Here is a 25,059-nt window from a genome sequence, read left to right as displayed (position 1 = left end):
TGTTCTCGCACTGCCTCCCGCCGACGGGGGTCTCCACGGGGTTCCTCGCCCTCGGCGCGCCCCACGACACGTCGGCCTTCGTGTTCACCCCGTTGCTCACCATGGACGACCAGCCGTGGTTCTACCAGCTGATGCCCACTGCCATCAGCGTTGCAGGGCAGCTGCTCGACATCCCGCCGGCCGTGTTCCGGGAGGGCGTGATCACGGACTCGGGCACGGTGTTATCGGCGCTTCAGGAGACGGCGTACACGGCGCTGCGGACCGCGTTCCGGAGCGCCATGGCCGAGTACCCGCTCGCGCCGCCGGTCGGGCACCTCGACACGTGCTTCAACTTCACGGGGTACGACAATGTCACCGTGCCGACCGTGTCGCTGACATTCAGAGGCGGCGCCACTGTCCACCTCGACGCCTCTTCCGGGGTTCTCATGGATGGCTGCCTCGCGTTCTGGTCTTCAGGGGACGAATACACTGGTCTCATCGGCAGCGTGAGTCAGCGAACAATCGAGGTTCTATACGACATGCCAGGTCGAAAGGTTGGGTTCCGGACGGGTGCTTGCTAAGACTAGCCGCAGCGGTGGACGCTGCACCTCTCCTCCCCTTGCATGCGGCGCGTAGGGGGCACCTATGGCTGCCGTGGTGCTACTGTAGCGCCTAGAAACAGGTTCCAACAACACAGCCAAAAGGAGCAGCTATTTTAGAGGGGATGAGAGAGAAAAGCTATATTGGCTGGTTCAGAGCCGGCAGCCATTTTCTCCCCTTCATCTCTGACAATCCGGACCCACTTCTGAGGCTTCTGGCCACTCGCCCTGGGAACCAGCTATTTTAGCTGCTCCGTTGGATACGACGGACGTATGGATGGCCAGCTAAATTACTGTGGCAAGCCAACGGCCTGAATGTCTGCCCGTTTTGGCTAGTGCCTGTTGGAGACAGCCTAACTGGAGTAATAACCGCTGGTCCGCGCTGCTTGGCGTCGCGTGGCCATGGGAAGTTCGGCACTCCTGTTTGTTTCTACAAAAATAAGCATACCTTTGGCTTGATGTTTTTTTTGAGAAAATGGTTAAGACATTTTATTAACATAAGGACTTGTTCGAATATACCTGAAGATTGGATTGGATGGAAAATATTTTAGTAATAATTTTAACTTATCAGAGATTTAAACCCACCAAATCCACTCTAATCTATATGGAAAAAATAAATAGTCACTAAGGGCTAGTTTGAGGGCTAGTTTGAGAAATCTATATTCCCAAAAGATTTCCATTTTTTCTAGAAAAATAAACTAATTTCCCTCACACGCTGTTTGAAACCTTGAAATTAAATTCCATTTTGATAATAGTAATATAGGCAAAGATTAATTAAGCTAATATGTTTTTATGTGAAATATATTTATATAGTATTATTAGCAATATATTGGAGATATTTATGTGCTATATTTTTACAATAAAGGAGTGAGCCAAAAAACGTCTTATAAGTTGTATAGTAGAAACATATTCCGTTTATACATAAAATTATTTCTCATACTCTACTCCATCAATTTGAGATAAACTTGTATCTGAGCTTTGGAAAGTGGTGGATTGTTAAATTCCAAATCAAACATACTACTTTATTAAGTAAATTCTAATTCCACCAAAATGAATAGATACAAATGGCTCGTTAGGAAAATGGAACTCCTTTGAAAAATGGGGTTACCAAACTAGCTCTAAAGGTAATATTACATCCATCCCCATGCAAAGAGGCCCTCTGATTAGAACCCATCGCCTCTTATTACATTCAAGTTCTTCGGAGGTTCAAATCGTCTATGTCGCCTCTGATTAGAACCTGCTCAACGCCATTTTCTCTTCAATTGAACTATGTTCTAAATTATGAGATATTTTATCTTTTCTAGATATATTATTTTTACTATATATTCAAATGTACACTATATCTAAATATATAATAAAAGTAATGCATCTAGAAAAGCCAAAACGTTAGTAAATAGATAGCAATGTGAGATAGATGTTTGAAACCATTTCTCAACGAACCAAGAAACATCACAATTCAGAAATGGCACGAGTAACATGTTGAACAAGTCAACATGCTATTGAAGTGTTGAATGTGTTGGCATATATCAATTAGCTTCATCTTCATCATGTGGAAACGAATCTAACATTTCTCTCATTGATGGTAGACCCCAATACACAGGCAATGATAGACCCAACAAGGGGATCGAAACTCTAACGCAAACTATGAACCTAGGTAGACGAAGACATATCTCATGGGCGCCTCTATAGAAGCCAAATCACCATTGTTATGGCTACCTAAGTTGGCCCAAAGGGAGAAAATATCGTAAGGATTTGTTTGGCTACTCTAGTATTGACCCCAATCCACATGTGATGATGTGGATTCAGTGTAAATTAGTTTAAGTTACACCCCAATACACCTCAATACATGTGGATGGAGGTCAATACCAGAGTACCCAAACTAGGCCTAAGCGGACATACCTACACCACTGGGATATATAAACTCTAACATAAAATTGTTATTTGCTAGACTAAAAACAAGGACCAAAGCCACAATGTGCAACTGTTATGATACATGTTTCTATTAAGTAAAGGCACAACAAACATTGAGACTTCTGAACACGTTCAATTTTGCACCCCTTATGATAGTATAACATAGCTACACTTAAGATCAAAGATAAAAAATTTTACAAACACTCACGAGGATTAGAATAGACAATTCTATTGCACTAGATTCTTGTGTAGGACATGATGGAGTGTGATGTGAAACCAGGAGTTGCCAATTAGCGAAGCCTCTCTACAAACATATGATGGATATATGTGCCAAATATTTTGGGGGAAAACACAAGAGTCCAAACACTTGTGTTTGGGTACCCAAGGTGCTTGTTTCTAACGTGAAAGGACCCAAGACCGTTAGGATACCTAAGAACAAGGCCTAAATTTGTTTTGTAGGTTTATGCATCCGGCGAGACAAGTTGGATAATCGATAGCGGGTGCACAAACCACATGACAGGGGAGAAAATGATCTTCTCCTCATATGAGAAAAATGATGACCCCCAAAGAGCAATCACATTCGGGGATGGAAATCAAGGTTTGATCAAAGGTTTGGGTAAAATTGCTATATCTCATGACCACTCCATTTCAAATGTTTTTCTTGTAGATTCTTTAGATTACAACTTCATGTTTCTCAATTATGCAAAATGGGTTACAACTGTCTTTTTACTGATATTGGTGTTACCGTCTTTAGAACAAGTGATGATTCAATAGCTTTTAAGGGAGTGTTAGATGGTCAGTTATATTTAGTTGATTTCAATGATAACAATGGTGAACTAGACACTTACTTAATTGCTAAGACTAACATAGGCTGGCTCTGGCATCGCCGACTTGCTCATGTTGGAATGAAGAATCTTCACAAGCTTCTAAAGGAGGCACATTTTAGGACTAACCAATGTTCATTTTTTAGAAAGACAGGATTTGTAGCACATGTCAAGCAGGGAAGCAGGTTGGAGCTCATCATCCACACAAGAACATCATGACGACTGAAAGGCAGCTTGAGCTACTCCACATGGATCTACACTACTACAGATTATGTTATATGAGACGGTTATTTTTCAGTTATTAAGACGCTTACGTAGTGTCCAAATTTGATGAAGTCGCAAAAGATGTCCCACATTTAAGATGGTTGTAAACCGTCTTAAAAGATATTATACAAGTCAATTTTTAATTTATAACCGTATAAAAGGTATTTGTTTAAGTCATTTTGTTTGATAAACCGTCTTAAATTAGGTTTCTGTTTAAGACACTTCTTCTAAAGAACCGTCGATAATATGAATATTATAAGTCACAAAGTATTTATCAAATTGTCTATAATGTCATATGAATAATAGACGCTTGCAACAGGAAAACCATCTCATTTAGGAGACTAATATCGGACGCTTTGGAAACCGTCTTATTAAGTTTTAAACAAAATGGTTTAGATTATCGTACATTCTTCAATTTATAATCATTTTTGAGATACTGCATTATAATAATTTAAAAGAGAAATATACATACACATATGTATTTAATAACATTATAATTAATATAATATAGATAAGTATCATTCAATATCTCATAAATAAGCATTGTCAAATAACTCATACAAAAGTGTAATCTAAATTCAAACTAAAGTACTAATTGAAAATTTTGGTCAACAAGTGTTTGCGTTAACGTTGAGCCTAACTAAGTATATATGAATTCTAGTCTCCACACATGTGCGGCCACCAAAGTTCTATTCCATCTTTTCCTATACAAATAGGTGAAGGCAATAATTAGTAGTTAGACATAGTTGAACACCTCACATTATGAGATATCACAAAGGTCATATGTATGTGTAAAAAGGATAGAATAATGCCAGATTTTGCATCTGTTAAAAGAAGTTACATTCTAACTTTGTTGGAGGCAGTCGTGCTCACAATTGGTGAGGCAATCATTTTTGCCACATTTGAGCAAAAACTTGCATTTAGCTCAAATAAATTTGACGGACCAAGAAATAGTATCTGAAAAAGCATTCGACACTCTTCCATCCTATTGAAAATAATCAAGAAATTAGTCGATATTAACATTGACATGTAGTACATGATCTTGTACTATTGAAGATATTAACATATTGTATATTTTCCACAAAACTGACCTTTGACCTGACAATTAATATCAAAAGACACCCATGTCTGTTGTCTACAAACTCAGAATAATGCATATAAAATCTGCTAATCAATAATCAAAACATCTAGGCCATGATTACACAATAAATAAAATTTCCAAAATAGGTCAAATATTTTATAGTAACGCTTTTATTCAGACACATAAATAAACAAGCATTCGCAAATGTGAGAATCACAAAGTTCTTATTCTGTCTTCACATGATAGTTCATTGACAACTATAAGGGATGACTTTGCAGATAATGAATGAAACTATTCCTGTGGTACTGCACTGCACTACTATGGTTCAAATGTGAGGATTACATTTATCAAATTTCATGAGTTTTGTCTTCTGTATTGCAAGTGGTGACAAAATAATAATTGTTTCATAAAAAACGGTTTCATTGTAGTTAGTAGTTAACTTCCAAACAATTTCGGATATTGTGAACAATTGGTTCATGATGAACCTCCTTGTTCTCAAAAGAAGTGGACTAATTGTGCACCATAAGTTAAAAAGTAAGATTCTCCCAAAGAAAGGCTAAATGTAAACTTTCCTGAATAAATCTAGGTAAAATAGTTGATATACCTGGTAAATTAGGTAAAGGATTTGTTAGAGCCCATCCTTTCTTCTTATAAGCTTCCATGACTTCTTCTCAAGAATTACAACATTGACTTGCAATTAAGCATTGATGTTCTTCAATCCCTACTACTAATTAAGCTTCGAGAGTGGGCACTGGCGCGTCCATGCCCCCGCCCCGCCTCGGTCTTCCCCTCCGCGTAGCCACACCAACCGGCACGTCCATGCCCCCGCCCCGCATCGGTCTTCCCCTCCGCGCAGCCACACCAACCGCCAAGCCCCCACCGCCATGCCCTCACCTCGCACGATCCACCATGCCTCCGCCTCGCAAGATCCGCCATGCCAGCGTCTCGGCTTCCCCTCCGTGCAGCTGCCCGACCCGTCGCCCGACCCGCCGCAAAACAGCCATGCCCCCGCCTCGGCTAGCCCTTTGCGCAGATCCGCAGCCGCCTGACCCACCAGGACCCCGCCTCTCCTTCCCCTTGGCGCTCAAACAACCAAGCCGAGGAAATGCACCCACAAATGTGGAAGCTCCACGCAGCCACACGAACTGCCATGCAACCACCTCACACGATCTGCCATGCCCCCGCCTCGCACGATCCACCATGCCTCCGCCTCGGCTTCCCCTCCGTGCAACCGCCCGACCCGCCAGGACCCCGCCTCTCCTTCCCCTCCGCGCTCAAGCAACCAATCCGAGGAAATGCACCCACAAATTTGGAAGCCGCGGCAATGGCGCCCGATTTGGCTATGGTGTGCACGATTTGGAAACCGCACAATCTACGTTGCCAATTTGGAAAGCACGATCTCGGTACTGCAATCACAACAACTATCCCCCAAATGTCGCGCCCATCGACGACCAGGTGAGTCTGCGCTGGTCCTTCATTTTCATGTGTGTGCCAACATCTATATGTTCAGTAGATTCTGAGTTTGGTTCTTCACTTTTTGGTTCAGCTGACTTAGGAACGTCCAAGCAGGAGCCTACTCCACATTTGCCCCTGTTCAGATGTATAAATTTCACTAGCTTCTCTAGCAGTTCATGATTATGCATAACCATGTTCTTGCCTGTTCGAACCTAGATATACAATTTTCTTATGTGCTAGCGGTTCCTGCTGGTACAAAATTTTTTTCCGAGTTGTTGTTAATCTATGTTTATGTATTAGTTCATAGTGTGTTTAGTTCTGCTTTGCTTTCTTAACGATGTAGAAATACACTGGTGTTGTATTCTTGAACTTTTCATGTATCACTATTAGCCTGTTAGGTTGCAGACCATGGTATATTGTGGGCTTGTAGGAAAAACAACTTACATAAACCAACGTTTATATAAGATAACATCTAGCAACTTTTGTATAAAGCAGCCATTGGTTTAGCCAAACAGAAAGTAGACTGCTGGGGTAACTTCAGTTGTAGAGATTGGCAGATGAGCTTAGTTTGGCATTGCCATTTTGCCCAGCCTCTGACTTCATGAAATGGTCCTTGCCTGGGTGTGTGCAACATGTGCCAACACCAAACACTGTTAAGGTAAACAGAAACACCATGGTAACCCCAGCCCCATTGCCCAAGAGTGCTTGATCAGTATAAAAGGCATGAAAGGCAAATTGCAGATGCATATGTAGAGGTCTATATCAGACATCACAACTAAACAACATAATACTTGTGGCTTATGTCAAGGATGCTGATCAGATTATGTTATAATAATGTGATACACAACAGATGAAAGGCAAAAATATTTCGCTTTGCTAAATTGCAAGGAATCAACTAGAGTGGCCTGACCTTTCAGGCCTAGCACAAACCACAAAGCTCCTATTCAATTTACTACACAACAATAAAGTAATGCTTTTGACCACATCACAAAAGAATAGTATCCAAAGTGTTTAGATATTTGGTAAAAGCGATAGGTAGGTAGCTGATAACAAATGTGTGAATAAATCATGTTCTTCTGCTGGGCGAATAACATAACTATAAGGACCTTGGGGCAAGGATAATACTTGTAACTTTCAAGCCGATAATGATAGGTTTTAGAATAATGTGTAGTCGCACCATGTTACTGTATGCTATTAAATATACCAAAATTAGTTGTGTGATCCTGTGTGTGCCATTTTTCATGCTAGGACCCCCAGATTTGGCAATGCACCATTCCCCCCAACAATCGTGCTCGATCTGGCAATTGTGTGCATCATCTTCGTCGCCGATTTGGAAAGCGCACGATCTACGACGCTGATTTGGAAAGTGCCTTGCCAAACGATTCCAGCACAAATCCCCCAAATCGTGCACCCACCATCGTTAAAAAGGTCACAATTGTCATCCTGCTCCAACCTTCCTACAATGACGGAAATCCCGCGCTCACACTCCTCCAGGTGAGTCTACATTGTGTTTACCATTTCTCTTGTGTTGTAGCAGTTCATGTGTTTCTGGTACCTGTCTCTTGGATATATTGAGTTCACTTTTGAGAATTTCTTTGCAGTAAGTTTGTTCAGTGGTTATTTTTGTGTATTTCTCTAAGTCATACGTTTTCGGTTAGGGCGGCTTTCCAGTTTATTTGTCTACATTATCGACTGTTTGTGGGTTTGTCTAATTAATTGTCACAATTGTTTCCAGATGATTTTTGTGTATTTGCATAGATGAATTGTGTTACAAGCCGCTTGAAGTCCTATATGTACAACAGGTTTGGTTTGGATTATTGTGGTGCATGTGCATGCTTCCTGTCAATCCTTTGATGCTCAGATATGCTGATTTTTATGTGGAAAGTTAATTAAGTTGCAACTTGTCTATTTTTAACCAGCCTGTCTTGTAAAGGACATGAGCTATCAGCTAGAGACATAGCATGTCACACAAAGTTCCTGCTGATACAATGTATTAGTTCCTGTTCACTTGTGTCTATGTGCATCCCTATAATTTTCTTCTTTTGAACATACATAACCATGATCTTTCCTGTTCGAACCTTCATGCTCATGGAATGCATTAGTGACTCTGATACAATGAATTATATCCTATTGCTAACTGAAACATTTTAACTATGTTTATGTATTAGTTCATAGTGTGCTCAGTTATGATTTGCATTCTTATCTATGTACAAGTGTGCAAAATAATATTGTGTTCTTTTATAATGTTGCAGAAATGCTCTAAAAAATCATTGTTTTCAATGATTCCATTTAAATTTCCTTGCAAGGTAACAACCGGCTTAATAATATTGTTGTAGAAATAAACTCAACGGTACCTGACCTTTTCTCTGCAGTGTGTTCTTTTATTTATGCAAATCTGAGACTCCAATGATTATAGTTACATATCCTCGTACATAGAAACCCAAATCAATGCCGTCTCACCACTACGACGCGCCCTGTGGATTTTATCTCCCCTAAAGTTTGTGTTCCTATAGTTTGTGTTCCTGATGTTAACTATATGCTGCTCGTAGTGGTGAGACTGAGGACACTTTCGTCGCTGATCTGGCAGTTGGTTTGTCCACGATATGATTTACTTTATGTGCATATCTAGGATATAGAAGTTTCAATCATTATGGGTCTGAAAACATGAAACAGTGCCCATTGTTGCCAGGTAGGATAGCCAAAAGTAGTTCAAGATCTTCATTGCTGCTCGTAGTTGGTTTGTCCACGTTATGATTTTTAAGTGCCTTCACTACTTGATCTAGTCTAGTTGAATATATTGGCATCACAGCCTCACTGTTAAATTCCTGTATTACTTAGGGAGTCAAATTAAAAGATGCTTACGGTTTCAATTTAAACAAGTTTTTGTCTTGTGCACAAACATGAACATATTTGTGCCAATTCCTGGCAAAATCCCCGAGCTGTGGTTTATAGGAACTGTCCATGAAAAGGTTATACATGCCCAATGGCACACCTTGCATCCATTTATCACTTTCTACAAAATAATTACACACAATGGCACTCTTTCTCTTTTTAAATTCGATGCATCAACAATGAGCAACTAATTAACCTCATGTATAATAGTGTAAGGTGCTCCTGTAAGGAAAAAAGTGAATAAAAGTGACATAAGATTATTCTTACCCAAGGTGCAGGAAAGACTCGAGCTTCAACAAGGTTAGCTTCTCACTAATGTTGATCCCAAATTCCTTCACATATGGATCTTGCTCATAATCATTTTGATGAACTATTTGAAAACAAATAATGTTTTAAGTCTCTTGAGCCATTTTAACAAATCTTTTGATTAATTAAAATCATCACTTATAAACAGTGAAAAATCCTAGCTGTATTTATGGCTGTCTATTAAAGGCCCACTGCATGGAAAGCATGGAACACTGGAAAATAAATGCAGTACTCTAGGATAGAATAATGAACACTTATAATGCATGTCTTCTTGCAATGTTCAGATTAGTTCATCGAGAGAAAAAAAACCTAGAATGATATAACATTTATCTCCACACATAATATGTACCATTAGTTCAAGAGAGATAATTCATTTTACCTACAATAAAACTCTACCTCAACATACAGAATGTTGTGTTCAAAGGTTTTAGCAAATTCAAACTTTTATTTGACTGTAAGGCATAGTATCATCTGTCCTTTTGTTTTATTTTTGTATAACAGGGTCAGATTAATACTGGAGCACACCCTGCCGATCAGAGCGTCTTGCCAAATACAACCAGGCAAGTGATTCATCGATAACTGTACTACTAAAAACACAACTTTCTGATATTAATTTGTTCTGTGACTTGTGACACTTGATGGTTCAGCAAACACAAAAACTAATTAACTGATAAGTAATCTCAACTTAAATCAGCTGAAGTGCCACAATAATAACTATGAATGCCAAGTACTCGATGAAGTGCAACAACAACACATGTTGGTGTAACACAGATAGATAGTATTTATTTACTACATTGGGAACTAAATTGTTTCCATTTTTTGTAATTTTGGGTGTCTCAAAATGTGATTAAATTAAACTAACGAAAATACAAAGGACTATTAGTTCCAGATTTTACCTTTTAGAATGCCAAGTACTCGATGAAGTGCAGCAACATCACATGTTGCTGTACCATCTTTTAAACCTAACCATAAACCAGCACATGTTGCTTCAATTAATTATGGAGTGAACTGTGCATTATAAATGGATTTGAAATTTAAAACTACATTTGAATTTAATTAGATTTGGGAATAGAGAAAATAAAACAAGAAAGAAAAAACATACAACATCTTATGGTATCTTTCATTAATGTTTATATATTAATATTATGTGCTGTCGGCTCCAATCTGACTGCAAAATTGACTCAAATCTAACTTTTAATGATGAATCTAGGATAACCAGGTTGTACTAAATAAAGATCCTTATAGACATCTTATGGTATCATGTGTTATTTACATATAGCTACTTAATCCTTCTCATAATTTTATTGTTCTTTTAATGGTGCTATGATCAATATATTGTCGATAAAAGATCAATGGCACCGTCTACACTTTACCAAAATAAGACGGTTGCAGCCATATCTCCCTTTCCACCAGTCTGTGTGAAACTTTAACAAATTGGTTTCTCGTAAAAAATATGTGCAAACTGATACCTGCTGACAATATGCTAATCAGTATGTGTGAAACTAACTAAACCAGCCCATTCTCAACTAGCAGATTTTCTGATGTGAAAACAAAGAACCAACAGAAACGAATCTAATGGGCCATAATGCTGGTCGCACACCATTCATAGACATCTCAAACACAAGCATTACAGGTAAAAGTTTGTTCACACGTGTCAATTAATGATTGAAACTTAATAAGTATGTGTTCACTAATACAAAAAGTTGAATTGTAGGTGATCAAAATGGATCGAACTCGCTTAGACCAATAGTCGATGCTAATGAACATAAGAGGCAAAGGGATAAGGAAAGATATGCCACAATGTCCATTGAACAAAAGAATGAGAAAAATAGGAAGCGACGTGAAGCACGTCAACGAAATAAAGGACTACCCATAAAGTCCGAGTCATCTAGAGGTGATGCAAATTTAAATTTTGTAATTGTTACACCTACATGTCCCTACAAATCAAAGTTGACATGTATCTTTTCTATATGGGTAATTATTAAATGAAGAAGACATTAATACGAATCAGACACGTGAGGCGGTCAACGTTGAAATAAGTCGAGATGTGCATCTTGGTTCAGGTATACAAACATTTCACCATAAATTTCAATAGATCATGTTGCTGATTAGTATGCATTAATCCTATATATTTTGTATTTCATTGTGGTTCGCAGTTAACTGTAGAACCATTCATATCACAAATTTTGCCTTTTGTACCACCGTTTATTTGGCTAATGCTAGGATGATTATGGTAGGTCCTATTAAAAACACTCCATCGGCTGGTAATTCTATCGAACGAAAGAGGCAAAGGGATAGAGAAAGGCGTGCAACAATGTCGGTTGAACAAAGGAATGAGTACAATAACAAGCGTTGTCAAATGCGTCAACGAAATAAGGGACAAAATGTGATGCCAGCTATTTCAGGAGGTGATGAAACCCGTCAAATTTAAATTAAATATGTATGTTCATAAACCTACTATTGTAAAGTAATTGTATTCATATTTCGTAGATGGCGACAAAAAAGTAAATGTGGATCCAGATGATGATAGCGACTGGCTGCATCGGAACGAGACATTCCAGTCAAATGACTATGTCGCAACGACAGACCTTCTGCCACCAGGTACATGACTGTTCACTTTACTAAAAATAGGCAAAAACAACAGATTTTGTGCAATTGAACCTATACATGCCATATTCTAGGCAGTGTGCATGAATCTGTTGGTACAATTGGGGAATCGGGTATCGGCGTGAGGGAGTATAGGCTTGAACGCCTTAGGTTGTATAATCAGACACCAAAGCGGAAAGAGGCAAAGATAGAGTACATGAGAAAACATAGAGTGCTACATGCTGACACTTTGAATGTTGTGTCCATCGCCATGGAAGACCCAACATATACCCCTGAGGTTGTGCACCCTGCAACGGAACCTTCAACAGTTACCGCCTGTGACTGGGTCATCCCTGAATTCGTTAGGACACCTTTCCTACCAGCTCAAACACAGACCGAGGATGTCGGTTCATTTGATATGTCTACTGAAGCAATAAAACGTAAACATCATGTGTCGCGTGGGGAAAGACAAGCTATCTTAGCCCGTCGAAACCAGCAATTTCAAGCATCCATTGCAAGGAACGTGACTACTTTGAATGGGGATACTATTAGTGACGCCAACAACAATGGTAATTACTATCCAAATGGATCTTGCACGACGGCGATAGCATATAGTCAGACTAATCGTGTGTTTCCATCAGCACAATGTAGTGTTCCATGCCAAGCTGCTACCTTGCCAACAAATGGAAGTGAAGGCATAACCGAACAAGCAAGTGGGGTGGAGCATACACAAGAGAAGCCAAGGGTCATTTCCAATGGTAATTGTAAAAAATCTTTATTTAGATTACATATTTTCCCCACCCTGAATGCCTTTGTCTTTACGTGGCTCGTATTTTCACGATCCAGATGATGATGATGAGGTTGTCATATTCGGAGAAGATGATGACAACGACGAGAGATACATATTCGATGGCCAATGTACTTATGTCAATTTTATTATGATTATGATACCAAGGCTTATATAAATACACATGTCTTAGTCGTTGTTTTCCAAAAAATATCAGATGAGGAGACTGACGAGGACATTAAAATCGATGGTACTCAAGATGAATCTACTGGCACTGATGTGCCTGACCCTTACGACAAGGTATACAGTAACCTCCCTGAAGAAACGCATATGTTGAAGCCAGTTCCTGACTGCGGTTATTGCACTGCGAAGAAGTTTGAGTACGAGCCACCTGGGTTTTGTTGCCGTGGTGGGAAGGTTGAGCTAGCACCACTGGATACCCCTCCCCAGCTCAGGAGGTTGTGGGATAGTGCAGACTCTGATGCTAAGCACTTTCGTGATAACATTAGGTTTTTTAATGGCCATTTCTCTTTCACTTCCCTGTACTGTTGCCTCGATAGTATGACAACTAATGTGCGAGATTCTGGTATATACACGTTCCGAGCACAAGGCATGATGTACCACAATATCAAGTCATTCGGTAAGGAAGGTGGGTCGGAGCATAAACATCTAGAGCTTTACTTTTACGATGATGATCCCAGTCTCGAGCATCGGTACCGTAAGTGTCGTGAAGAGCAGCTTCAGAAAGACAAAGAGGTTATTAAACAGATAGTTGGCATACTCCATGGAAACCCGTACTCCGAGCACCTTAGGAGCTTGGGCCATGTTGAGAACCTTGATGACTATCATATCGCATTGAACCTTGACCAGACTTTGAACCAGAAGACATATAACACGCCTCTCACTTCGGAGGTGGCTGCTGTATGGATCGAGGGGAGCGAACGGTGAGGCCAGTTCAGCAAGAGTGTTATGCTACATGGGAAGGATATGTCAAGCCACGGCATCCGCTCATACCATGGATGCTACGATGCACTATCGTATCCACTGTTCTTCCCTAGAGGTGAACTTGGATGGCATGCAAATATCCCAAAGGTTGGTGTATCCATGGATGAAATGGATGCATACCGGGCGACATATAGGGCAAACAATGCAAACGATGAAAATGCAGGTTAGTTGTTTCTTTGTACTTTAGGATTTTTGCACATTATTAACTATTCTTTCAACATCACTCACTTTTCAATCCTTACGTATGCAGAATCTCCTACCCATTTATGTGTGTCCGTACGTGACTACTACTGCTACAAATTCTAGATTCGTCCCGGTGTATTCAATCCAATACTTCATGGAAAGCGGCTTTTCCAGCAGTTCGCTGTCGACACGTACATCAAGATTGAGAACTCTCGTTTAGATTTTATACGTAAGAATCAGGACCGTTTAAGGGCAGACCTATACCAGGGCTTGGTGGATAGCATGTTAGACGGAGATATCAGAGCAGAAAAGGTCGGGAAGCGAACTCTGTCTACGTCATTTATTGGCGGTCCTCGTGACATGAAACGTCGGTATATGGATGCTATGGCTCTGGTGCGGAAGTTTGGTAAACCGTACATCTTTCTTACCATGACATGTAACCCCAACTGGGATGAGATAAGGAGGGAGCTTCTCCCTGGCCAAACACTGCAAGATCGTCCTGATCTTGTAGTGCGTGTCTTTCATGCGAAGCTAGAGGAGTTAAAGCATAGGCTGACTAAACAGGATATTTTCGGTAAGGTCCGGGCCTACGTCTACGTCGTGGAGTTTCAAAAGCGGGGTTTGCCACATGCCCATTTTCTACTCATCATGCAGAGGAAGTACAAGCTAACGTGCCCTGAGCAGTATGACCTTTTGATCTCAGCCGAGATCCCACACAACAAGTACCCTGAACTACGGAAGATGGTTATCAAACATATGATGCATGGTCCATGTGGGTCGCTAAACCCTAACTGCCCATGCACTAAGGGCCATGCATCATGCAAGAATCATTACCTCCGGCCTTTCAGTGACACAACCTTGCAAGGGAAGGACTCATACCCGATTTACAGACGTCGTGATGATGGGCGTAAGGAAAAGTTTTGTCGGGGACCATAATTAGGGGTACCCTCAAGGCTCCTAAATCTCAGCTGGTAACCTCCATCAGCACAAAGCTGCAAAGGCCTGATGGGTGCGATTAAGTCAAGGATCGGTCCATTCAAGGGACGCGATCGTGCCTCGCCCGAGCCTAGCCTCGGGCATGGGCAGCCGACCCCGGAGGGTTTACGTCTCGCCCGAGGACCCCCTACGGCAACGAATGCACCTTCGGCTCGCCCGAGGCCCAGTCTTCACCAAGAAGCAACCTTGGCCAAATCGCCACGCCAACCGACCAAATCGCAGGGGCATTTAATGCAAAGGTGGCCTGACACCTTTATCCTGGCGCGCGTCCTCCAGTTGATAGAGCCAAAGTGACCGTAGTCACTTCGCCGCTCCACTGACCAGCCTGACAAGAGGACAGCGCCGCCTGCGCCGCTCCGACTGCTATGCCACACGACATAGTGAGGCTGACAGCAGCCAAGCTCGGCCCCAGGCGCCATAGGAAACTCCGCTTCGCCCGACCCTAGGGCTCGGACTCGGGCTCAGCCCCGGAAGACGACGAACTCCGCTTCGCCCGACCCCAGGGCTCGGACTCGGGCTCAGCCCCGGAAGACGACGAACTCCGCTTCGCCCGACCCCAGGGCTCGGACTCGGGCTCAGCCCCGGAAGACGACGAACTCCGCTTCGCCCGACCCTAGGGCTCGGACTCGGGCTCAGCCCCGGAAGACGACGAACTCCGCTTCGCCCGACCCCAGGGCTCGGACTCGGGCTCAGCCCCGGAAGACGACGAACTCCGCTTCGCCCGACCCTAGGGCTCGGACTCGGGCTCAGCCCTGGAAGACGACGAACTCCGCTTAGCCCGACCCCAGGGCTCGGACTCAGCCCTGGCCTCAGCCGACGGTCTCCGCCTCGCCCGACCCAGGGGCTCGGACTCGACCTCGGCCTCGGAAGACAGACTCGACATCGACCTCGGAGGAGCCTCCACCTCGCCCAACCTAAGGCTCGGACCGACCACGTCACAGGAGGCGCGATCATTACCCTACCCCAAGCTGACTCAGGCTACGGGGAACAAGACCGGCGTCCCATCTGGCTCGCCCCGCCAAACAAGTAATGATGGCGCCCCACACGCTCTATGACGACGGCAGCTCTCAGCCCCCTTACGGAAGCAAGAGGACGTCAGCAAAGACTCGACAGCCCCGACAGTTATCCTTCCGCCAGGCTCCAGCGCACCTCCGACGGCCACGACACCACACGAACCGGGTGCCAAACCCTCTCCGGCTGCCCCGATGGCATGTACTTAGGGCGCTAGCTCTCCTCCGCTAGACACGTTAGCACACTGCTACACCCCCCCATTGTACACCTAGATCCTTTCCTTACGCCTATAAAAGGAAGGTCCAGGGCCCTCTTACAGAGGGTTGGCCGCGCGGAGAAGGATGGGACGGCGCTCGCGTGAGGCTGCTCGCTCCCTCCCGCGTGGACGCTTGTAACCCCCTACTGCAAGCGCACCCGATCTGGGCGCGGGACAAACACGAAGGCCGCGGGATTTCACCTCTCACGCCTGTCTCCCTCCGGCTTCTTCCCCCCTTTGCGCTCCATCTCGCGCCGACCCATCTGGGCTGGGGCACGCGACGACAATTTACTCGTCGGTCCAGGGACCCCCCGGGTTCGAAACGCCGACAGTTGGCGCGCCAGGTAGGGGCCTGCTGCGTGTTGACGAACAGCTTCCCGTCAAGCTCCAGATGGGCAGTCTTCAGCAACCTTTCCAGCCCGGGACGGTACTCCGTTTCGGGAGTCTTGAGTTCATGTCCCTCGACGGCAGCTACGACATGATACTCCTTCCCCCGCCGCACGACAGCGACAATGGCGGCCGACAGCCCGCCCGCCAACGGCGGAATCGACGACATCTTCCCCGCTTGGTGGAAGAACAACATTCGAGCTCGCCCCGTCCCCTCCCCCGCCGACGGAGGAGGAGGCGGGGCAACCAAGGCCAAGCAGGAGGCGGCACCTCGTCGGCTGTCGAGCGAGTCGACGGCGTCGGCGCCCCAACGGGGGGCACGTCGAGCATCGACCTCGCGTCTGAGACGAAGACGAGCGCCATCTCCCCACAACACGCCAATCCCAAGCAAACGGACGACGCCAGCACGCTCGTGAAGGACTTGCTGGGCGTCACCCTCGTACCTGAGACGACGGTGTAGTCAGCCCCTGACGTGACTTCGTCACCGCCCGTCGACCAAGAGGTACCAACCGATTCCCATCTCGCGCCTTTTGGATTCAGCCTCGACCCACCAAGCGACTTCGCTTTGGTGGACGCTCTCGTAGAGGCGAGTCCAAACCCTCTGGGGTATCGTATGCGGTCACCCTGGGACCGGCTGACGGCCGTCTCGACCTACGGGCCCTGGGGTCCGAGGAAGATGACGAGCCCGACTTCTATTGGGATTTCTCCGGACTTGGTAACCCCAGTGCCATGCGGGACTTTATGACCGCGTGCGACTACTGCCTTTCCGACTGTTCCGACGGTAGCCGCAGCCTCGGCGACGAGGACTGCGGCCCAAGTCGTGAATGTTTCCACGTCGATCTAGGGGGTCCCAACGAAGGCAACCATCTTGGTATGCCGGAGAACGGAGATCTCCCTAGGCCTATGCCTCGCGTTGACATCCTTCGGGAGCTAGCTGTGGTCCCCGTCCCGGTGGGGGGTCATGACCCACAGCTCGAGCAAATCCGCGAGATGCAGGCCAGGCTCGACGAGGGGGCAGGAACACTTGAGCCGATCCGCCGGGACATCGGGCAGGAATGGGCGGGCCAACCTCCGGCCAGAGAAGTGCGTCATCTACCCCAGGGTATCCAGCACCGCATCGCCGATGATGTCAGGGTAAGGCCGCCACCGACTTCCAGTGGAGTCGGCCAGAACCTGGCTGCCGCGGCAATGCTTCTCCGCGCGATGCCGGATCCATCAACCACCGAGGGGCGGCGAATTCAGGGAGAGCTCAAGAATCTCATGGAGGATGCCGCAGTCCGTCGGGACGAAAGCTCCGCCTCCCGAAGGCAGGGGTACCCCTCGGAACATCGCGCCGCGACTTCCTGATTCATGCGGCAAGCCTCGGTCCACACCGGGAGCACGCGCAACACAGCGCCTGCGGCCCCAGGTCGCCTCGGCAACGAGCACCATCACCGCAACCGTCGGGCCCACCTCGACGAGAGGGTGCGCCGAGGCTACCACCCCAGGCGTGGGGGACGCTACAACAGCGGGGAGGATCAGAGTCCCTCGCCCGAACCACCCGGTCCGCAGGCTTTCAGCCGCGCCATACGACGGGCGCCGTTCCCGACTCGGTTCCGAACCCCGACTACTATCACAAAGTACTCGGGGGAGACGAGACCGGAACTGTGGCTCGCGGACTACCGGCTGGCCTGCCAACTAGGTGGAACGGACGATGACAACCTCATCATCCGCAACCTCCCCCTGTTCCTTTCCGACACCGCTCGCGCCTGGCTGGAACACCTGCCTCCGGGGCAGATCTCCAACTGGGACGACCTGGTCCAGGCCTTCGCCGGCAATTTCCAGGGCACGTACGTGCGCCCTGGAAACTCCTGGGATCTCCGAAGCTGCCGCCAGCAGCCGGGAGAGTCTCTCCTGGACTACATCCGGCGATTCTCGAAGCAGCCCACCGAGCTGCCCAACATCACCGATTCAGATGTCATCGGCGCGTTCATCGCCGGCACCACCTGCCGCGACCTGGTGAGCAAGCTGGGTCGCAAGACCCCCACTAGGGCAAGCGAGCTGATGGACATCGCCACCAAGTTCGCCTCTGGCCAGGAGGCGGTCGAGGCCATCTTCCGGAAGGACAAGCAGCCCTAGGGCCGCCCACCGGAAGATGTCCCCGAGGCGTCAACTCAGCGCGGCGCCAAGAAGAAAGGCAAGAAGAAGTCGCAAGCGAAACGCGACGCCGCCGACGCGGACCTTGTCGCCGCCGTCGAGTACAAGAACCCTTGGAAACCTCCCGGAGGTGCCAACCTCTTTGACAAGATGCTCAAGGAGCCGTGCCCCTATCATCAGGGGCCCGTCAAGCACACCCTTGAGGAGTGCGCCATGCTTCGGCGCCACTTTCACAAGGCCGGGCCACCCACGGAGGGTGGCAGGGCTCGCGACGACGATAAGAAGGAAGATCACCATGCAGGAGAGTTCCCCGAGGTCCGCGACTGCTTCATGATCTACGGTGGGCAAGTGGCGAACGCCTCGGCTCGACACCGCAAGCAAGAGCGTCGGGATGTCTGTTCGGTAAAGGTGGCGGCGCCAGTCTACCTAGACTGGTCCGACAAGCCCATCACCTTCGACCAAGACGACCACCCCGACCGCGTGTCGAGCCTGGGGAAATACCCGCTCGTTGTCGACCCCATCATCGGCGACGTCAGGCTCACCAAGGTCCTCATGGACGGAGGCAGCAGCCTCAACATCATCTACGCCAAGACCCTCGGGCTCCTGCGGGTCGATCTGTCCTCGGTCCGGGCAGGCGCTGCGCCTTTCCACGGGATAATCCCCGGGAAACGCGTCTAGCCCCTCGGACAACTCGATCTACCCGTCTGCTTTGGGACGCCCTCCAACTTCCGAAGGGAGACCCTCACGTTCGAGGTGGTCAGGTTCCGAGGAACCTACCACGCAGTACTGGGGAGGTCGTGCTACGCTATGTTCATGGCCGTCCCCAACTACACCTACCTCAAGCTCAAGATGTCGGGCCCCAACGGGGTCATCACCGTCGGCCCCACGTACCGACACGCGTACGAATGTGACGTGGAGTGCGTGGAGTACGTCGAGGCCCTCGCCGAATCCGAGGCCCTCATCGCCGACCTGGAGAGCCTCTCTAAGGAGGCGCCAGACGTGAAGCGCCACGCCGGCAACTTCGAGCCAGCGGAGACGGTTAAATCCGTCCCTCTCGACCCCAGCAACGACGCCTCCAAGCAAATCCGGATCGGCTCCGAGCTCGATCCCAAATAGGAAGCAGTGCTCGTCGACTTTCTCTGCGCGAACGCCGACGTTTTCGCGTGGAGTCCCTCGGACATGCCCGGCATACCGAGGGATGTCGCCGAGCACTCGCTGGATATCCGAGCTGGAGCCCGACCCGTGAAGCAGCCTCTACGCCGATTCGACGAAGAAAAGCACAGAGCCATAGGCGAGGAGATCCACAAGCTAATGGCGGCAGGGTTCATCAAAGAGGTATTCCATCCCGAATGGCTTGCCAACCCTGTGCTTGTGAGAAAGAAAGGAGGGAAATGGCGGATGTGTGTAGACTACACTGGTCTAAACAAAGCATGTCCGAAAGTTCCCTACCCTCTGCCTCGCATCGATCAAATCGTGGATTCCACTGCTGGGTGCGAAACCCTGTCTTTCCTCGATGCCTACTCAGGGTATCACCAGATCAGGATGAAAGAGTCCGACCAGCTCGCGACCTCTTTCATCACACCCTTCGGCATGTACTGCTATGTTACCATGCCGTTCGGTTTGAGGAATGCGGGTGCAACGTACCAACGGTGCATGAACCATGTGTTCGGCGAACACATTGGCCGAACGGTCGAGGCCTACGTCGATGACATCGTAGTCAAGACGAGGAAAGCCTCCAACCTCCTTTTCGACCTTGAAGTGACATTCCGATGTCTCAAGGCGAAAGGCGTGAAGCTCAATCCCGAAAAGTGTGTCTTCAGGGTTCCCTGAGGCATGCTCTTGGGGTTCATCGTCTCCGAGCGGGGCATCGAGGCCAACCCGGAGAAGATCACGGCCATCACCAGCATGGGGCCCATCAAGGACTTGAAAGGCGTACAAAGAGTCACGGGATGTCTTGCGGCCCTGAGCCGTTTCATCTCGCGCCTCGGCGAAAGAGGTCTGCCTCTGTACTGCCTCTTAAGGAAGGCCGAGTGCTTCACTTGGACCCCTGAGGCCGAGGAAGCCCTCGGGAACCCGAAGGCGCTCCTCACGAACGCGCCCATCTTGGTGCCCCCCGCTGCCGGAGAAGCCCTCTTAATCTACGTCGCCGCGACCACTCAGGTGGTTAGCGCCGCGATCGTAGTTGAGAGACGAGAAGAGGGGCATGCATTGCCCGTACAAAGGCCAGTCTACTTCATCAGCGAGGTACTGTCCGAGACCAAGATCCGCTACCCACAAATTCAGAAGCTGCTGTACGCGGTGATCCTAACGCGGCGGAAGTTGCGACACTACTTCAAGTCTCATCCGGTAACTGTGGTGTCATCCTTCCCCTGGGGGAGATCATCCAGTGCCGAGAGGCCTCGGGTAGAATTGCAAAGTGGGCGGTGGAAATCATGGGCGAGACGATATCGTTAGCCCCTCGGAAGGCCATCAAGTCCCAGGTCTTGGCGGACTTTGTGGCTGAATGGGTCGACACCCAGCTCCCAACAGCTCCGATCCAACCGGAACTCTGGACCATGTTCTTCGACAGGTCGCTGATGAAGACAGGAGCATGCACATGCCTGCTCTTCCCGGTGTCCAACACTGTGGCTGAGTACGAGGCTCTGGTCAACGGGTTGCGCATCGCCATCGAGCTGGGGGTCCGACGCCTCGACGCTCGCGGTGACTCGCAGCTCGTCATCGACCAAGTCATGAAGAACTCCCACTGCCGCGACCCGAAGATGGAAGCCTACTGCGATGAGGTTCGGCGCCTGGAAGACAAGTTCTACGGGCTCGAGCTCAACCACATTGCCCGACGCCACAGCGAGACTGCGGACGAGCTGGCTAAAATAGCCTCGGGGCGAACAACGGTTCCCTCGGACGTCTTCTCCCGAGACTTGCATCAACCCTCCGTCAAGACCGACGACACGCCCGAGCCCGAGAAGGCCTCGGCCCAGCCCGAGACACCCTCGGCTCGGCCCGAGGCACCCTCGGCTCGGCTGAAGGCACCCTCGGCTCAGCCCGAGGCACCCTCGGCTCGGCCTGAGGTACCCTCGGCCTCCGAGGGTGAGGCACTGCGCATCGAGGAGGAGCGGAGCGGGGTCACGCCTAATCGAAACTAGCAGACCCCGTACCTGCAATATCTCCACCGAGGAGAGCTACCCCTCGACCAGGCCGAAGCTCGGCGGTTGGCGCGGCGCGCCAAGTCGTTCGTCTTGCTGGGAGATGGGAAGGAGCTCTACCACCGCAGCCCCTCGGGCATCCTCCAGCGATGCATTTCCATCGCCGAAGGCCAGGAGCTCCTACAAGAGATACACTCGGGGGCTTGTGGCCATCACGCAGCACCTCGAGCCCTTGTTGGAAACGCCTTCCGACAAGGTTTCTACTGGCCGACGGTGATGGCCGACGCCACTAGAATTGTCCGCACCTGCGAAGGGTGTTAGTTCTACGCAAGGCAGACCCACCTGCCTGCTCAGGCCCTACAGACCATACCCATCACCTGGTCGTTTGCTGTGTGGGGTCTGGACCTAGTCGGCCCCTTGCAGAAGGCACCCGGGGGCTACACGCACCTGTTGGTCGCCATCGACAAATTCTCCAAGTGGATCGAGGTCCGACCCCTAAACAGCATCAGGTCCGAACAGGCGGTGGCGTTCTTCACCAACATCATCCATCGCTTTGGGGTCCCGAACTCCATCATCACCGATAACGGCACCCAGTTCACCGGCAGAAAGTTCCTAGACTTCTGCGAGGATCACCACATCCGGGTAGACTGGGCCGCCGTGGCTCACCCCATGACGAATGGGCAAGTAGAGCGTGCCAACGGCATGATTCTACAAGGACTCAAGCCTCGGATCTACAACGACCTCAACAAGTTCAGCAAGCGGTGGATGAAGGAACTCCCCTCAGTGGTCTAGAGTCTGAGGACGACGCCGAGCCGGGCCACGGGCTTCACACCGTTTTTTCTAGTCTATGGGGCCGAGGCCGTCTTGCCCACAGACTTAGAATATGGTTCCCCGAGGACGAGGGCCTACGCCGACCAAAGCAATCAAGCTCATCGAGAAGACTCACTGGACCAGCTGGAAGAGGCTCGGGACATGGCATTACTACACTCGGCGCGGTACCAGCAGTCCATGCGACGCTACCACGCCCGAGGGGTTTGGTCCCGAGACCTCCAGGTGGGCGACCTGGTGCTTCGGCTGCGACAAGACGCCCGAGGGCGGCACAAGCTCACGCCTCCCTGGGAAGGGCCGTTCGTCGTCGCCAAGATTCTGAAGCCCGGAACGTACAAGCTGGCCAACAGTCAAGGCGAGGTCTACAGCAACGCTTGGAACATCCAACAGCCACGTCGCTTCTACCCTTAAGATGCTTTCAAGTTGTTCGTATGCCTCGTTCCCACGCAAAGTTTAGTCATCAAGGAAGGGTCAGCCTTGCCTCGGCAAAGCCCGACCCTCCCTCGGGGGCTAAAAGGGGGGAACCCCCTCTGCGTCAAAATTTTCCTCGGAAAAAGATCTTTTCTGCCAGAATGTCTTTCGTGCTTTTCGACTACTTCGAAAGTGGATCCTGAAAACGACAGAGTACACGTAAGCAGCCAAGGCTGACCGAGCTGAGGGACTCCTACGCCTCCGGGATACGGATACCTCACTCATCACCTTCTGCGATAAGTAACTCGCGCTCGGATAGGTGATTCCGCGGACCGAACAAGTCTTCACGCTCGAAAGCTCCTCTGCCGAAACGATTTTTCGGGCCTTCTCGACTGTGTCGGTGACAGAACCCTATGGACGAGTAAGAGTGCGCGTAAGCGGCAAGGCCGATCGAGCCGAGGGATTCCTATGCCTCCGGGATACGGATACCTCACTCATCACCTTCCGTGAAAAGTAACTCTCGCTCGCACAAACAATTCTGTTACCGACAAATAAGTCCAGATACTCGAAATAAGGGGAAAAGAAACGCAACTTTACAACACGACGATGGTGTGTTTGGGCCTCGGCGGCCGCAGAAAACATACACACACTACAAGATAATCCGATCTTGCAGGCTCGGATCTTGACAGTTGAAGGGAGCAGCAGCACCCTCGGCGTCAACTACGCCTTCGGCGAGGTCCGGCCTAGCCTCGGACGGCGACGCGGTTGGAGGATCTCCACTCTGAAGGACGACATCAGCACCACGCCCGGGCCATCGCCGCCAGGGTCTTCTCCAGGAATCCGGCCGGCTGTCCCCCGAAGACATCAGCCCGGCCCGTGGCCTCGGCAACTCAACTCCGGTGTCGGTCCCGCCAGTGGACGACCCGGCCAGGCTCTGGCCGACCAAGTCTTCTTTTCGAGCCAACTCAGCCTCTGTCCGTGCTGACACCGCTACCTCTGGCTTCGGCTCATCAGAGAGCGGCCGAGGGTTTCCTTTAACTAAGCAAGAGAAGCCTCGGACAGCAAGGCCGACCGAGCCAAGGGACTCCTACGCCTCCGGGATACGGATACCTCACTCGTCACCTTTGCACGAGGCAACTCACACTTGGTGAAGCGGTTCAGATAGCCGACAGGCGAGTCTTAGTGCTCGAAATGAGGAAAAAACACGGCTCCGCGCCAAAAATACATACATGTTCAGGCCCCGACAGCCACAATGAACAAGACACCGGCACTCAAGGTGCCATTACAAACGGAACCCCGGTTCCACCTCCGCAGGTACGAACAACCCCACATGATTGGGGGGCCTGCGGAGCAACAGAAGGCCGATGGACGGCTCGCCGTCACCCGCTCCAGCAGCAGCGACGACGACGACTTCTGCTCCGGGGGGCCGAACAGCAGCAGCGATGACCTCAGGGCGGATGCTGCTGCCATAAGGCCCTCGCCCATGCCCTCACCCGAGAGGCAAGGACGGGCATAAGGCCGTAGAGTTGGAGGTCAGTCCGTGGGCGGCACCGGCTATCTCGTCGGCGAAGAAACCTCTTCCGGCTGCCGTGGCGGAAGGCGGCGCCGGAAGCGGCTCCGAAGCCACTCGGGTCGGAGAGCCGGGCACGCGGCAGCTGCCAGCGCCATGAACGGCGAACGCCCTTCCCCCCGATCACTGAGGGAAGGAGCGGGCCGCCGCCCGCGCAGGGACCGACCCCAACTCGGCGCACTCCCCTCCCCAGCACTGATGATGAAAATCCTTGAAGCTGAGGGAGGGGTAGAGGCCGCAGCCCAACTTGCTTCTCCCCACCTGTGGCGGAACCGCCCAAATTATTCCAGCTTAAGTGCCCAAGTCGCACCCTTAAGGGCAGCAACACACTTAAACAGGAATAACCCGTCAGTCCCTCAGATCTAGTCCGATAAAGCCACTGTTGGGGGCCTTCGGCTTCCGAAGGTCCTCAAAAACATGATTTAACAATGTTTCTGGAGTATAATGTGTGA

The 25,059-nt window shown here is 48.9% G+C and overlaps 1 protein-coding gene and 1 long non-coding RNA gene across 3 annotated transcripts; one reads left to right on the top strand and one right to left on the bottom strand.

Moving 5' to 3' along the window:
• Positions 1-4,093: 4,093 nt before the first annotated feature.
• LOC118473308 (uncharacterized) lies at positions 4,094-5,370 on the bottom strand. Its single transcript, XR_004852615.1, has 2 exons — positions 4,419-5,370; positions 4,094-4,281 (listed from the first exon to the last, which is right to left on the bottom strand). It is a non-coding gene; the product is annotated as an uncharacterized lncRNA (long non-coding RNA).
• Positions 5,371-10,764: 5,394 nt separating this feature from the next.
• Positions 10,765-15,936, top strand: LOC103638314 (uncharacterized). Of its 2 annotated transcripts, none has more exons than XM_035962531.1 (9): positions 10,765-10,944; positions 11,026-11,205; positions 11,306-11,374; positions 11,549-11,719; positions 11,802-11,912; positions 11,993-12,466; positions 12,539-12,655; positions 12,744-12,815; positions 12,902-15,936. In XM_035962531.1, exons 1-9 carry the CDS (start codon positions 10,887-10,889, stop codon positions 13,630-13,632), a joined length of 1,983 nt encoding a protein of 660 aa, XP_035818424.1. In that variant the 5' UTR covers positions 10,765-10,886; the 3' UTR covers positions 13,633-15,936. The 2 variants fall into 2 exon arrangements, with proteins under 2 accessions (XP_035818424.1, XP_035818423.1); XM_035962530.1 differs by having other exon boundaries at positions 11,303-11,374.
• Positions 15,937-25,059: the final 9,123 nt, after the last annotated feature.

The sequence above is a fragment of the Zea mays genome, chromosome 9 (genome assembly GCF_902167145.1).
Source record: "Zea mays cultivar B73 chromosome 9, Zm-B73-REFERENCE-NAM-5.0, whole genome shotgun sequence".
Lineage (NCBI taxonomy): Eukaryota > Viridiplantae > Streptophyta > Magnoliopsida > Poales > Poaceae > Zea > Zea mays.
This window is presented reverse-complemented; position numbering and strand designations above follow the sequence as displayed.

What these genes read in the sequence shown, in the direction of transcription:
- LOC103638314 (XM_035962530.1), top strand. Translation starts at nt 10,887, where the DNA reads ATGGGCCATAATGCTGGTCGCACACCATTCATAGACATCTCAAACACA. An exon ending in TAGTGACGCCAACAACAATG is followed by an intron (nt 12,467 to 12,538) that starts GTAATTACTATC and finishes TGTTTCCATCAG; the next exon opens with CACAATGTAGTGTTCCATGC. An exon ending in ATACATATTCGATGGCCAAT is followed by an intron (nt 12,816 to 12,901) that starts GTACTTATGTCA and finishes AAAAAATATCAG; the next exon opens with ATGAGGAGACTGACGAGGAC.